This window comes from Drosophila mojavensis, unplaced genomic scaffold, assembly GCF_018153725.1.
Source record: "Drosophila mojavensis isolate 15081-1352.22 unplaced genomic scaffold, ASM1815372v1 contig_136, whole genome shotgun sequence".
Classification (NCBI taxonomy): domain Eukaryota; kingdom Metazoa; phylum Arthropoda; class Insecta; order Diptera; family Drosophilidae; genus Drosophila; species Drosophila mojavensis.
In genome coordinates, this window is record NW_025318667.1 from 23,253,084 (window position 1) to 23,267,642 (window position 14,559).

The 14,559-nt window shown below is 40.4% G+C and overlaps 2 protein-coding genes across 2 annotated transcripts; one reads left to right on the plus strand and one right to left on the minus strand.

Annotated features, from left to right (window-relative positions):
* Positions 1 to 1,925: 1,925 nt before the first annotated feature.
* On the plus strand, positions 1,926 to 3,440 carry LOC122756702. Its single transcript, XM_044011457.1, has one exon. It carries the CDS (start codon positions 1,960 to 1,962, stop codon positions 2,875 to 2,877), a length of 918 nt encoding a protein of 305 aa, XP_043867392.1. The 5' UTR covers positions 1,926 to 1,959; the 3' UTR covers positions 2,878 to 3,440.
* Positions 3,441 to 5,467: 2,027 nt separating this feature from the next.
* Positions 5,468 to 10,450, minus strand: LOC6584534 (odorant receptor 1a). The gene is made up of 3 exons (XM_032732535.2): positions 9,942 to 10,450; positions 5,589 to 6,195; positions 5,468 to 5,527 (listed from the first exon to the last, which is right to left on the minus strand). Exons 1-3 carry the CDS (start codon positions 10,448 to 10,450, stop codon positions 5,468 to 5,470), a joined length of 1,176 nt encoding a protein of 391 aa, XP_032588426.2.
* Positions 10,451 to 14,559: the final 4,109 nt, after the last annotated feature.

Sequence of the window (14,559 nt, forward strand, 5' to 3'; positions counted from 1 at the left end):
GCAAGACATGCATGTGCTGTGGGAGGGTCGGAGGCTAGAGCTGGCTTAGCTGGCTGCTCGACTGCCCGACGGCTCTGACAGGCAACATGGCTAGAACAAAATTTATGCCAGCTGCCAGCTGCTTACATTATTATCGACTTTTATCGAGGCGACATTTGACTGGTCAACGGCAGCTAACAATAACAACGGCAGACAATAACAGCTACAGCAGCAGCAGCAGCAGCAACAACAACAACAGCTACAAATTTGAATGCAACCACTGAAGCTAAATGTAATTGAGCCGAGTGCCAACGAGTGGTGGCACGAGTGGTGCAGCACTTAGATCGAACAGCTGATAGCATCCAAATATGTTGCTCTCTTAAGAATGTTGCATGCAACATTTTCCTACATGTTGCAAGCCAGCTGACAACGATGACAGTTGACTGATGTATGCACCGTACCATTTGTGGAACTAATCGATATGTGACCATGTTATCGATATGTGTATCTCTCTACATAGCGAACAGAGCGACAGCGCCACACAGCAAGCGGACATAAAGCTAACAAATATGAACTTTCAACTGCGATCGTCGCCAAAATGCATCCCTGATGAGCGACAAATATTCGAATAATAATGCAAAAGGGCAACGACTTCTTTGATTTTGCTTTAATCAGAAGCAAGTTTAGAAGTGTGGAGAGTTAACCTCTTAGTAAATTTATATCTATATTTGCGTCTTGCATGCATATGGATATGTATTTGAGTGAGACCTGAGAGAGGGATAGGAGAGATATATGTATATCAACTACATACATATGTATGTATGTATGCATGTATTTCGGTTGAGAGGATTTGAAGCGCGTTAATACTGAGCTCTCATGTGCATATGTATATGTATAAGTATATATATATATATATGTATATGTGTATGCATATGCACATATATGTACATACATATGTATGTGTAGATCAAACCTCTAGCAAATATTAAATTGAGTGGGAGCTCCTACACAAGTTTGTTCTAGAATTTTAAGTCCAGAGTACTAAAATGTAATTCATTTATTCATACATATCTCTGGTCTTATACATATGTATGTATGTACATGCATATGTAGCCAATATTTATTTCTTTACTTAAAGTAGATTTGAATACTTGAAATTAATACTGACTGGATCTAAAGCACTAGGCCTTTGGCTTGGTAGTTGAATATTATATGTATTTCTACATACGTATGTATGTATGTAGATGTTTCCTATTATAAATTACACTTCTATATCATCATATAGGTAACATAGTGTCTGCTCGCTATAAACCCTATGCTTGGTTAATTTACATAAATTTTTTTATCTTAAGGGATTTCATGTTTACATGTGAATTCTTATCGCTATAGAGCCCATGCACAGATTTTTGCTTACAATTAAATCAGTTTTCATACTGCAACTTGCATAATTTAGTGCAGAAATAAGATGAACAAGTCCAAAGTCTTTGGCTGAAACAAATTTCTAGTTGAAGTTGACGTCTTGAATCCACTTGATAATTTCCTGGATTGTAAGCGTCACAAATGGCTGAGGCTCTTCCAATAAATGTTGCAGCTTTCGCTAGTTTCTCGGCAACAGCAAATGCTAGCCCATCATCATCATCATCATCATCATCATCAGCATCAGCATCATCTACCTACACATTTCGCCACTTAACAATGACGGGGCAAACAAAGAAGTGCTGCCTGCTCGGGCGACGAGCCACTCGATGCTGAAGTCGATCTTCGAGTGGAAGCCCGCTGGCTCGAGTGGCCCATCGAAGAGCCGTTGAGAAGACGTTGCTCGCCTGCCTGCCGGAAGATGCATTGCAATTTTTTTTTTTTTTTTTTCGTTAATTTTTTGTAGTTTGTTATTTCTTGTTATATGTCGACTGTGTAACTCACTCAACTGTCTGTCTCTCTGTCCGTCTCTTTGCAGCCGAGTTTCCCGAGGAGGACAGTGACATGCTGATGGAGCCGAATGACTTTACGCCCATAACGGTGCTGCGCTCGCACGAGCAGCAGCATTTCCACATGCCGCCCACCACGCAGCTGCAGCAGCCGCATCATCGTCCGATTGCTGTCACGCCCGCACAGAGCCGCCACTTTCAGGCGGTGCCCGTCGAGCAGCAGGAGCAGTTCCGTCCGATAGCCAATCCGAACACACAGCTGATCTCCAGAGCCGATGTGACGCCCGGCCCGGGCGCCGACTCGCACAGCCAGGCGGCGCAGAACTTCTATCCGCCCTTCTACCATGAGGCGCCGCCACTGGGCCACTCGCGTCCCTATTTCGCCGGACCCGCTGGGCCCGTGGCCGACAGTACGCCGCTGCAGCTGCCGCTGTTGACGCCGGCGCAGCAGCAGCAACAGCAGCACCAGCATCAGCAGCAGCAGCGCGGCTTTGACGCCGCCATACTGGGCAGCGGGGACTTTGGGGTGCTGCGCGGCGGCACCTTCTATCCGGAGGAAGAGATGCCCTACCATCCGGAGGACAACAGTGACTACATCTATGGCGATGCCAACAATGGCCATGGCCGGCCCAGCGAGTCCTTCATCCAGAAGTACACCTATCCCGAGGAGCAGTTCGCCAACTTCCGCGACTTTGCGGACATCAATACGCCCGCCGACTCGGCCTTCTCCCAGTTCGTGGTCGTCTATGCGGCCAAGAATGCGACCAAGCCCAGCAACCATCCGCATCCGAAGAACATATTCGAGCAGCTGGAGTTGCTCGATCGCGAGAAGGCGCTAGAGGAGGCGGCCCTCAAGAAGCAACAGCCCAGCAAATCCAAATCGAAGCTGTCCAAGACGAAACTGCAGAAGAAGTACAAGAAGAAGCCAATTAGCAAGGAGCTCGAGCTGGAGCCGCTGCTGGCGCTCAGTTAAGCACTCCGTGGCGCTGTCTCCATCCATTCCCGTCAGCTGGGATCGAATTTCAACTGCGAAATTTGCACACAATTTTGCCCGCTGTTCGCTGTGTGCTTCATCAATTTTCTTTTATTTATTTTTTTTGAGCAAATCGCAAATTTCAATTTTAAATACTTTACGAACTATGCCCTATCCCCATAGTCCCTGCTTCGCACTCTTGCCTTTCATTCATTTGTACACGTGCCCAGGCCCCCATCGTCCCCTGTTCCCCCGCCTCATCATATGGATTGCAATAGTTCCGTTAGTTGTGTGTACTTATTATTATTATTATTATTATTTTAATTATTATAATTATGATAAATGTAATTTTTTTTTACCTGTTTACTTGTTGCCTCACAGTTCGTGTTGCATAATTGTTAATTCTACGTAATTATAGCCAGTAGTCTACACGTATTTGTATTTGTATTTGTATGTGTTTAATCGTATTTTATGATGCGTATCGATACTTAATTATTTTTTGTTTAATTAAACATAATTTTACATGTATTTGTATTGTGTGTGTACATAAAAAAGAAAACAACAACCAGCTCTTAATTGTAATATTAATAATAAAAATAATAAAAATTAAAAAAAAAAAATACAAAGTTTATTTTTTCTATTTGTGTGAAAATGTTTTCCTTTAATTTTTGGAAGCGGAGGTTAAATCGGAAATTAATAACAAAATAAAAATGCATACAATAATATATTTATTACAAATATAGTTTTAAAAATAGATAAGCTCCGTTGAATATTCGATATAAAGCTGAAATTTCGATAAGTTTAAGAAAAAATACATTCACACATTACGCAGACACAAGATAATTTGTTTTGAATGCCAAATCTTATTGCGAAATGTTATCGATAATATATAGAGCTGCCTAAATATAATTATCGCAAAGAGTCCCATTCCTGCTTCCTCTCTCGCTAGAATTAGCTGAAAATTATTTGGCGGAGACAAAGTGCAGCCGCCACGTGCTTTTAATAAATTGCAATATACATATTTATATATAATAATAGGTGAAAAATATTAAACACCTAACAAAATTCTACGCAATTGAAACAGAAATGTGATATTATAGTATTGAAAGTATTGAAGATTGAATGACAAATCGAGTGATGCTGGCACGTGCCTTTAAAAAATTGTAAGTACATGCATGCATACATATAAACATACTTACATACATCTGCATACAGCTATAATAGGCAAAAAATGTCAAAAACCATACAAAATTCTATACAATTTAAAAAGAAATATCTTCTTATAGGGCATATAAATTATAATTCAAATCGAATGGTTTTAGTATATACATGTATAGTAAAAAAAAGTGAAATATATAAGAGAACAAACCTAGTTTTGCGCTATTTAGCAACAAAGCTGAAAATTGAAAGACGCCAGCGCGCACTCTTAATAAATTCTAAGTGCATACGTACATGCACACATACATACATGCATCTGTATACAGCTATAATAGGCGAAACATATCAAATACATAAAAATATATATACACACATACACACACACATACACTCACACACACACTTACACACACACTCACACACACATACACACACACGCATACATACACCCATACATACACACATATACATACACACACACACATACATATAAAGGAACAAATAAAATTCTGCGGGATTTAAAAAGAAATGTTATAAGGGCTGAAAATTAAAAGACAAGTCGAGTGAAATCAGCGCGTGCTCTTAATAAATTCTAAGTTTGTATGTACATACATATGTACATACATGCAAGCATGCATATATATAGTAACAATAGGTGAAAATTAAATACGAAATGCGATATTATATTGTTTCAACATAAAAATTATGAAAACTTACTTAATTAAGTCCGAGTGTAGTTTGGGGCCTGTTTATATTCACATGATACACACATACATAAGTGCTTGCATGCATACATACATACGTATACATGTACGTACCTACACACATTAACACATGCATACATACGTATTTACATACATACAAACATATGTACATGCATACATACCTAGTACATTCATACATACACTGTACATACCGATATACATACAAACATGCCTACATACAAACACACATATGTATATGCTAAGAACTTACATATACGCATACATTTGTACATGCATATATACTTACTTACGTACACACATACACACCTATGTATATGGACACATACATAGGTACCTACAGACCTCCATACATATGTTCATACATACCTACACACGCATATAAGTACTTACATATACACCTACACATGTATATGCACACCTACAGATATACCTATCTACCTACATACACACATGCATAGATACCTACATAGACAATATTGTTATTATAATAGGCGAACAAATGTAGGAAAACCTAACAAAATTCTATGCAATCAAAATAAATTTGTGATATAAAATTGAAAATTGTTCGATGGAAATTAAATATAATTAAAAGAGTATACACAAATCTGAGTGTAATTTGAGACTGTTTAATTTCGTATGCATAATTTAAAGATTTTTAAAGTCAACTAGATTCTAGTTAGCTAATTGGTATTTCTCTCCCAAAAACCTTAGTCTTTGGCACGAAGCGTATTGAGTAGCGTGGTAAAGGAGCCGGCTGTGCGAAAGATCTACAAGATGAGGAGCGCCTAGTCATTGCTATATTCAATTACTACGGTTATGGTAACTCACCCACACCAACAGAGGTCTGCCCAGCATGAAGAAGTAGGCGGCCAGTTTGGTCTCCTTCTGGGCACGCTGCAGCGGCAGCAGCAGGAGCCGACGCTGATGCGGCGACCACTCGTGCCAAGGCAGCAGCTGGTAGAGCTGATAGGCGAACTGCTGGCCCTCTTGACGCACCTGCTCAGCGCCGAAGCCATAAATACATAGCTGCGAGCTGACCACCAGCGAGAAGAAGCCGAGAAAGGCGATGTTCTGATTCGTGTGCGGCATTATGTACTGGCAGATCACCGAGCAGTAGAGCACACAGATCAGCAGCACCTCCACACAGGCAATGTCCCGGAGGCCCGTCTCAAATCGAGCCACCAACTCCAGCAGTCGAGCATGTTCCCTGAACAGCTGATCCAGCCTATGATCCAGGTCTCTCCCAGCTGACGACTGCATACGTTCGCTCTGCAGCTCCAGTTCGAGGCGGCGATAATGGGCCGTCAGACCGAAGACGAACCAGCCATAGAGCGTGTCCACGGCCGTGGTGGAGCAGCAGAAGAATGTCAGCACCGGCACCATCAGACAGCAGTCAAGGAAATAAATTACAGGATTTGTGACGTCGTAGGGTAAGCTGCAAGGGAAAATAAGAGATAAATACGAGCAATGTCTGTATAATGTAATATGTCGAAAGTTACTATCAGCATTTTGTTTCTATTTATATATTTTAAGTACCATTTATTTATATTAAGTAAGCAACGAAGGAAGGCACAGAGGATAACAAATTAAAGATGAGTGCATATGAGTTTTAATCAAGGCGAAATTAAATGCTATTTTAGCCAAGTCAGCTCAGCTGCATGATTGGCTAAAGCTTTGCTAGTCGAATTATCAACTGTAAAGATAAATGGGTCCCTAACTATTAATTTTTTGGTAGGTACCTAAATATTTGAGTCGAGAGATCTGTTTGCAGTTTGGCTAGGGGTTTAAGTATTATAGGCGAAAGCTTTGCTAGTTGAATTATCAACTGTAAAGATAAATGGGTCCCTAACTATTTATTTTTTGGTAGGTACCTAAATATTTGAGTCGAGAGATCGGTTTGCAGTTTGGTTAGGTGTTTAAGTATTATAGGCGACAGATCTGCTAGGTAGGTCCCTAAATATTACAATCATGAATTTAGTTAGCAGTAGCAAGGCGCTTAAGCATTACAGCGAAAAGTTCTGCTAACTTCATAAAAAAAAAACAGATCACATGCGAAAGTTCTGCTAAAAACTTGGTAGGGTACTAACTATTTCAGTAAAGTTCTTGAGTCGAGAGATCTGTTTGCAGTTTGGTTAGGTGTTTAAGTATTATAGGCGAAAGATCTGCTAGTCGAAATATCAACTGCAAAGATAAATGGGTCCCTAACTATTAATTTTGTGATAGGTACCTAAATATTTGAGTCGAGAGATCGGTTTGCAGTTTGGTTAGGTGTTTAAGTATTATAGACGAAAGATCTGCTGGTAGGTCCCTAAATATTACAATCACGAACTTAGTTAGCAGTAGCAAGGCGCTTAAGCATTACAGCCAAAAATTCTGCTAACTTCTTAAAAAAAAAAAAAAAAAAAAACCAGATCACATGCGAAAGTTCTGCTAAAAACTTGGTAGGGTACTAACTATTTCAGTAAAGTTCTTGAGTCGAGAGATCTGTTTGCAGTTTGGCTGGGGGCTTAAGTATTATAGGCGAAAGCTTTAGTAGTCGAAATATCAACTGTAAAGATAAATGGGTCCCTAACTATTAATTTTTTTGTAGGTCCCTAAATATTTGAGAAATCAGTTTGTAGTTTGGTTGGGTGCCTATGTATTACCAGTAACTTTTCGGCAGATCGCTTTAAAGCCCAAATATCAGGTCCCTGAATATTACAATCACGAATTTAGTTAGCAGTAGCAAGGCACTCAAGCATTACAGCTAAAAGTTCTACTAACTTCTTAAAAAAAAAAAAAAAAAAAGATCACATGCTAAAAACTTGGTAGGGTACTAACTATTTCAGTAAAGTTCTTGAGTCGAGAGATCTGTTTGCAGTTTGGCTAGGTGCTTAAGTATTACCAGTAACATTTCGGCAGATGACTTTTAGAAAAGCTAGGTATCAGAGTCGAAATCTCACCTGCAAGGATAGGTTGACCGCAAACTATTTCGGCAGAGTTCTTTAGATCCCTCAATATTTGAGTGGAGAGATCTGTTTGCAGTTTGGCTGGGGGTTTAAGTATTATAGGCGAAAGCTTTGCTAGTCGAAATATCAACTGTAAAGATAAATAAGTAGGTACCTAAATATTTGAGTCGAGAGATCTGTTTGCAGTTTGGCTAGGGGTTTAAGTATTATAGACGAAAGATCTGCTGGTAGGTCCCAAAATATTACAATCACGAATTTAGTTAGCAGTAGCAAGGCGCTTAAGCATTACAGCCAAAAGTTCTGCTAACTTCTTAAAAAAAAAAAAAAAAAACCAGATCACATGCGAAAGTTCTCCTAAAAACTTGGTAGGGTACTAACTATTTCAGTAAAGTTCTTGAGTCGAGAGATCTGTTTGCAGTTTGGCTGGGGGTTTAAGTATTATAGGCGAAAGCTTTGCTAGTCGACATATCAACTGTAAAGATAAGTGGGTCCCTAACTATTAATTTTTTGGTAGGTACCTAAATATTTGAGTCGAGAGTTCAGTTTGCAGTTTGGCTGAGTGCCTAAGTATTACCAGTAACATTTCGGCAGATGACTTTTAGAAAAGCTAGGTATCAGAGTCGAAATCTCACCTGCAAGGATAGGTTGACCGCAAACTATTTCGGCAGAGTTCTTTAGATCCCTAAATATTTGAGTGGAGAGATCTGTTTGCAGTTTGGCTGGGGGTTTAAGTATTATAGGCGAAAGCTTTGCTAGTCGAAATATCAACTGTAAAGATAAATAAGTAGGTACCTAAATATTTGAGTCGAGAGATCTGTTTGCAGTTTGGCTAGGGGTTTAAGTATTATAGGCGAAAGATCTGCGGGAGGTCCCTAAATATTACAATCACGAATTCAGTAAGCAGTAGCAAGGCGCTCAAGCATTACAGCTAAAAGTTCTGCTAACTAAAAAAAAAAAAAAAAAAACACACTGCATGCGAAAATTCTGTTAAAAGGTAAGGTAGGATACTAACAACTATTTCGGTAAAGTTCTTTATGTAGGTCCCTAAATATTTGAGTCGAGACCTCAGTTTGCAGTTTGGCTAGGTGCTTAAGTATTACCAGTAACGTTTCGGCAGATGACTTAGAAAAGCTAGGTATCACAGTCGAAATCTCAGCTGCAAGGATAGGTTGACCGCAAACTATTTCGGCAGAGTTCCTTAGATCCCTAAATATTTGAGTCGAGAGATCTGTTTGCAGTTTGGCTGGGGGTTTAAGTATTATAGGCGAAAGCTTTGCTAGTCGAAATATCAACTGTAAAGATAAATGGGTCCCTAACTATTTATTTTTTTTAATTTTTGGTAGGTCCCTCATTAGGAGAGTCGAGGCTTCTGTTTGCAGTCTTGTTAGGTGCTTAAGTATTACAGGCGAAAGATCGGCTGAGTGTCGAAATCTCAGCTGCAAAGATAGTTAGGTCTCTAACAGTTTTGCCAAAATTCTCGAGGTCAGTGGATATTTGAGTCTAGACTTTCGTTTGCAGTTTGGTTAGGTGCCTAAGTATTATAGGCGAAAGCTTTGCTAGTCGAAATATGAGCTGTAAAGATAAGTGGGTCCCAAAATATTTATTTGATTAATTTTTTGGTGGGTCCCTAAATATTTGAGTCGAGAGTTCAGTTTGCAGTTTGGCTGAGTGCCTAAGTATTACCAGTAACATTTCGGCAGATCGCTTTAAAACCCGAATATCATAGTCGATATTTCAGCCGCAAAGTGTATCCCGACAATATTTTAAAAGTTCTTTTAGTAGGTCCCTAAATACCAGAGTCGACGGTTTTTTTCTGATAAATGGTTAGGTAGGTCCATAAATACTACAGAAATCTGCTAGCAGCTTGAGTAGTCAATTGGTACTTTAGCCCTATGACATCTCCATCTTCAAAATCTGCTCACCAAAAAATTTATTAAACCTCCTTTACATTTGTTATCCTTTAGAGCCTTTGCTTCCCTTTGATTATGTTACATATGCTTAAATCAAAAGAAATGTAAATAATTTCGGTTTAAATTCAGTCGTATATAACATAGCAATAAGCAAATCTGTCAATATCTAATAATAATATTAAAGAATAAGAATAAATTGTTGGTGACAAGGGGACGAAGCTAATTTTTTCCTAGATACCTATAGAGAGCTGTAGAGGTCGAAGTATGGCAAAGACTACTTTGCTGCCAGTGTGTGAAGTGCATAAAAGCTAATTGCCACTTACGCGACCCGGAACGAGCTGACGGGCACAAATTGTCCGGATTTGTAGTAAATCAGAGCCGTTGATGCGACGGGCATGACCAGGAAGGAGATGCTGGTGCCAGCACACATCAGCAGGTAGATGGCCGAGAAGATTTGGCCGCGACGGTTCTGCACGCGCCAGACTCGCAGCTCGGCTGCCTCGATGTTTGCTCGCAGAAAAGGCGCCTGGATGGCGGCGATCAGAGACACCAGCTCCCGGCCCTTGCACACAAAGATGATCATCTTCAGCAGCGAGGAGACCATCTGGATGCCATGCATCAGCGCCTCGGAGCAGAGCACTATGTCGTGCCGCTGCTGCACGATGAAACCGCAGACGGTGCACAGCTCGAAGCTGGTGGCCAGCATCATGACGAGGTAAGTGACTGGGGAGCGGAGCGTCCTCCGGTCCTGCCGCAGGTCCAGGCCCATCAGGCCAAAGGTGAAGCGCTGCACCCACAAATTACTCAGACACGCCTCCAGCAGCTTGGACATGCTGATGCCAACTGAGCCAATGCCAGCTGAAACTGATAAGGCTTTGTCGTCCAACCGCCGCTGCCCAGGTCGATTTTTGTGTGCATCTCATTTATGAAGCGTGAGTGTGGGAGTGTGGGACAGTGGAAGAAATCGCTTAACCAGACTCGACTAATTGACCTTATAAATAAAACGTTAATTTGTCGGTCTTCATTAAAACACACACACCGCGCAGAAAACGTGGCTAAGTAAAACTTCATGGTGAATGATTTAATTATGCGCCCCGGGCGCGGGTCCGAGTCCACACCTACTGCAAGACAGGCAGGCACCTGTTTGGCACACTGGCACAAAGTCAGCAATAACTATATGAAATAGAAATGCGCGATGATCAAGCTAACTTAGTGTTTCACAAATATTATAAGTCTGAAAGATTTATGTTTTACTAATATTTATCAATTCAACAAATATGATTTGGAAATAAAAATCATAATGATAATAGGTCTATCAAATATTTCCGAAAGATATAATATTATTTAGTTTCCATTTCATATTTCTATCCATCAGGGAACTATTATTTGTATTTACAATTTTAGTGACTACTCGATATAGTCAACACAAAAGTAATCACCATTATAAATAATAAATATAATAATGTCAATACAAATTATATTCTACATAATTAATTCATAAGTAAAACAAAAATTTGTTTAAACGGAACTGCATTGACCTTTTAAGCTAATCGATCCGTATGCCACAAGTGGCACGTGCAGGGCTGCTTTGGGCCGTTGAGTTTAAGGTAAGCTCAGGTAAATAGGAATAAATAATGTTTTGAATGTACTATATAAATTTCTGGCACTTTTATACCTTTAAGACATTTAAATTGAGTATGACATTGTGCCTGGGCTTTACTGAGTCAGCTAAACAGTTTTCTGTATTAATCACAGCTCGATGTTGTTGATATATCTTATCAGTAAATATGCTACTACTACTAATACTACTCTCTCTGTCTGTCTCTCTCTCTCTCTCTCCCTCTCTCTCTGTCTGTCTCTCTCTCTCTGTCTCTCTCTCTCTCTCTCTCTCTCTCTCTCTGTCTCTCTCTCTCTCTCTTTCTCTGCACATCATAATACTGGTGGGTGATGCTCAGAGGTGAGAGCAGGATTAGATGACAGAACAGAAGATTTATGCTGCTTTCTGACGAGTGACCTATAGAATTGTTTTGTGTATTGATGATAATCATAAATTCCAACTCAACAAATATGATTAAAATGTTTATAAAACAAACTTGGCATTTTACTAATTTTTTTTTTTTTTTTAGTTAACAAATATTGCAATTCAGTCAAGATGTCAATGGACTCTACAGAAAAAATGTTCTACCTCAATAGTTCGTACTGCATTATGGGCTTATACAGCTCTAGTTAGTGACTTGGCAAATCAAATATTTGAGCTTAATTTGAATTTATAAGCCTAAGGAAGTATTCAAGCGAATCGTTCTCTAAATTAATTTTATAACAATTTTGCTTTTCATTTCCAAACATATTTATTTTTATTCAACAACTTTTTTGATTTTTTTTCTTTTCCAGTTTTGCCTGACACCACTGTGAACTGTTACTGTTACCAGATTCGTCAGTCGGCCAGCCAGCTCGCAGCAGCTTGTCGAAAAGTAACTGCAACTGTAACTACAACTGTAACTGGAGCTGGAACTGCGAATGCTACTGCCTCAGTCATGGTCATTGTCCGCTAGCGGTTCTTATTACATGTGGGCCTGCTATTTATTTATTTATTTTTTATTTTTTTGCTGTCTTTTATCTATCTATCGACAGCCACTGAATTCCCGGCTTGGCATATGTTTTGACATTTGGAGGCTGGCACTTAATTTACGGCCTCACCTTTTTCTGTACACACACACACACACACACGCACGCACACACATTCATGCTGTGAATGTAGCTGCGAGTGTCAGGCCCAGGCCCAGACCCAGACCCAGACTCAGACTCAGACTCGGAAAGGTGTGAGGCAGGAGGGGTATCTATTTACTCTAGTTGCGTACTAGGCGCGTATTTATAGATCTCGATCGGTCGGCTTTCCCGTCAGCCTCGCATTTGGGTGTGCACATGCGATCAGTGTGTGGCTCTGCGATTTTAATTAACCAACGGCCAGCTGGAAACTAATTAAAAGTCTTGCTACGCTCACAATGTGCTACATTGAAAATTCAATTATCCGCAATGCCGCCCATGTTTTGTCGTGGGAAAACGTCAAACTCGTTCCGCTGCCCATTCAAATGAGGCCAAAACCCAAAAAAAGAAAAAAAAAGTCAGTGCTGCGTATTCAATAAATGTGCAGTAATATTTCAATATCGCGCATACGACGCGTGTACGCCCTTTGTGTGTAATTCGATCGAGAGATCTACAATGTAATTAGCTCGGCAATTAATGAACTGGGCGTGCACCCGATAAACAGATCAACAATCAATCGGGCTTCTCATCATCATTAGCCTGGCACGAGAGAACAAACTTCCGTTTGACTAATGGTCGGTCAGCCAGCAACTAGTTGTCATTGTGCCTGCTCATATTGTATATACTTATTGTTGGCCAAATCGGCTATTGATTGCCGGCTCTTAAGTCAGTTAAGTTTTTTTTTTTTTTTTTTTTTTGTGGCAGCGTTCGATTTGTAGCAATTTGTTGCAACCAATTTGAGTCGATTTCGCTAACAATTTCTGTGGTATCACTTGCATTTATTGTTGTTGTTGTTGTTGTTGTCATTTTATTGTCAAATCAATGCTACTCGTGCACGAGCCGAGCGATGAATCAGACGCGAACAGTTTAAGAACTCAGCTCGCGCTGCTTGCCTACAAAACTTAATTGCGTTTAATTAATTGTTGTCAACTCACATCTGTTCGAGCGCATACCCTACTCCATATATGGATATCAGATAAGTTGATATATATGTGAGACTGAGGCTGATCTACTCTGTAGATGTAGGTTTAGAGATTTGCTCAGCTCTCAGCTGCAATTTGGCTGCCTGAAGCGTATTGCCAAGTCGGAACTGCCTCGCGCCACGATTCTAACTTGATTTGTCTAGCCTTTAGTTTTTTTTGGCAGCTCTTGAAAAGCGTTTTGCATGTTGCCTTGTGGCGAGCATTTGTCAACGCGCCTGGCTCAGCAACAAGCAGCAAATTTGTTGTGGCTTAGGGTTGTCCGCAGCGCTGTCTGTCTGTCTGTCTGTCTGTCTGTCTGTCTCACTGTCTGCCTGTTTGGCAACAACTCCACAGAACGCGCTGGTCGAACACCCACACGGCAGTCAGCTGCATGAAAATTCGCGCTGTTGGCTAATAAACTTCAACAGCCAAACTTCAGCTGTTGTGGGGCCAAGCGCCAACTGAAATTCAATCACAGACACACACAGAGAGAGAGAGAGAGAAAGAGAGAGAGAGAGATAGACAGACAGGGACAGAGACAGCGACAGCGACTCGGAGAACTGAGACTCTATAATAAGGCGCAGTTAGACAACAGGCAAGCACTTTAAGTGAGCCCCCCCAAAAAAGGTTTACATACTCCACACACACACACACACACACCCCTTTGATTTGGTTTTGGTTATTTGCCTTTCGTGCCGCTGAAAACTTTATTAATATCCAAATCGTGCGCTTAATTGAAATTTATTGTTAATGAAAACAAAATTATGGCAAACAACTACAGCCACTTGACACGAAAGAACCAAAGCAAACCAAAAACCAATTCGAACTCCAGTCCGCTACAAGCCGAGCCAAATACAATGACCCAGCACATGAAGACACAAACCAAACTAAATAGAGTTGAAAAGTGCAGATTTTGTCGCCCACATGCGGCAGTTGAGCAAATCGAATCAGAAACCAAAAAAGAAAAAAAAAAAAAAACTACAACTGAATCAGAAAACTCTGAAACTGAAACGGTGATTGAGGCTGGTGGAACACAGCCATGGGTATGGTATGGTTAGGGGTATGGACGGCATTTGAGTCACGGTCTCTGGCCAAGGGCCGCCAGTTAATGTTGGCTAAGCTGGCATTAATTTGGCATTTAAACGCTCATTAAGGCGACAGACCCGACAATCATGAGTGACAGAATCTGTGGGTGGATATCTAACTGGACACACAC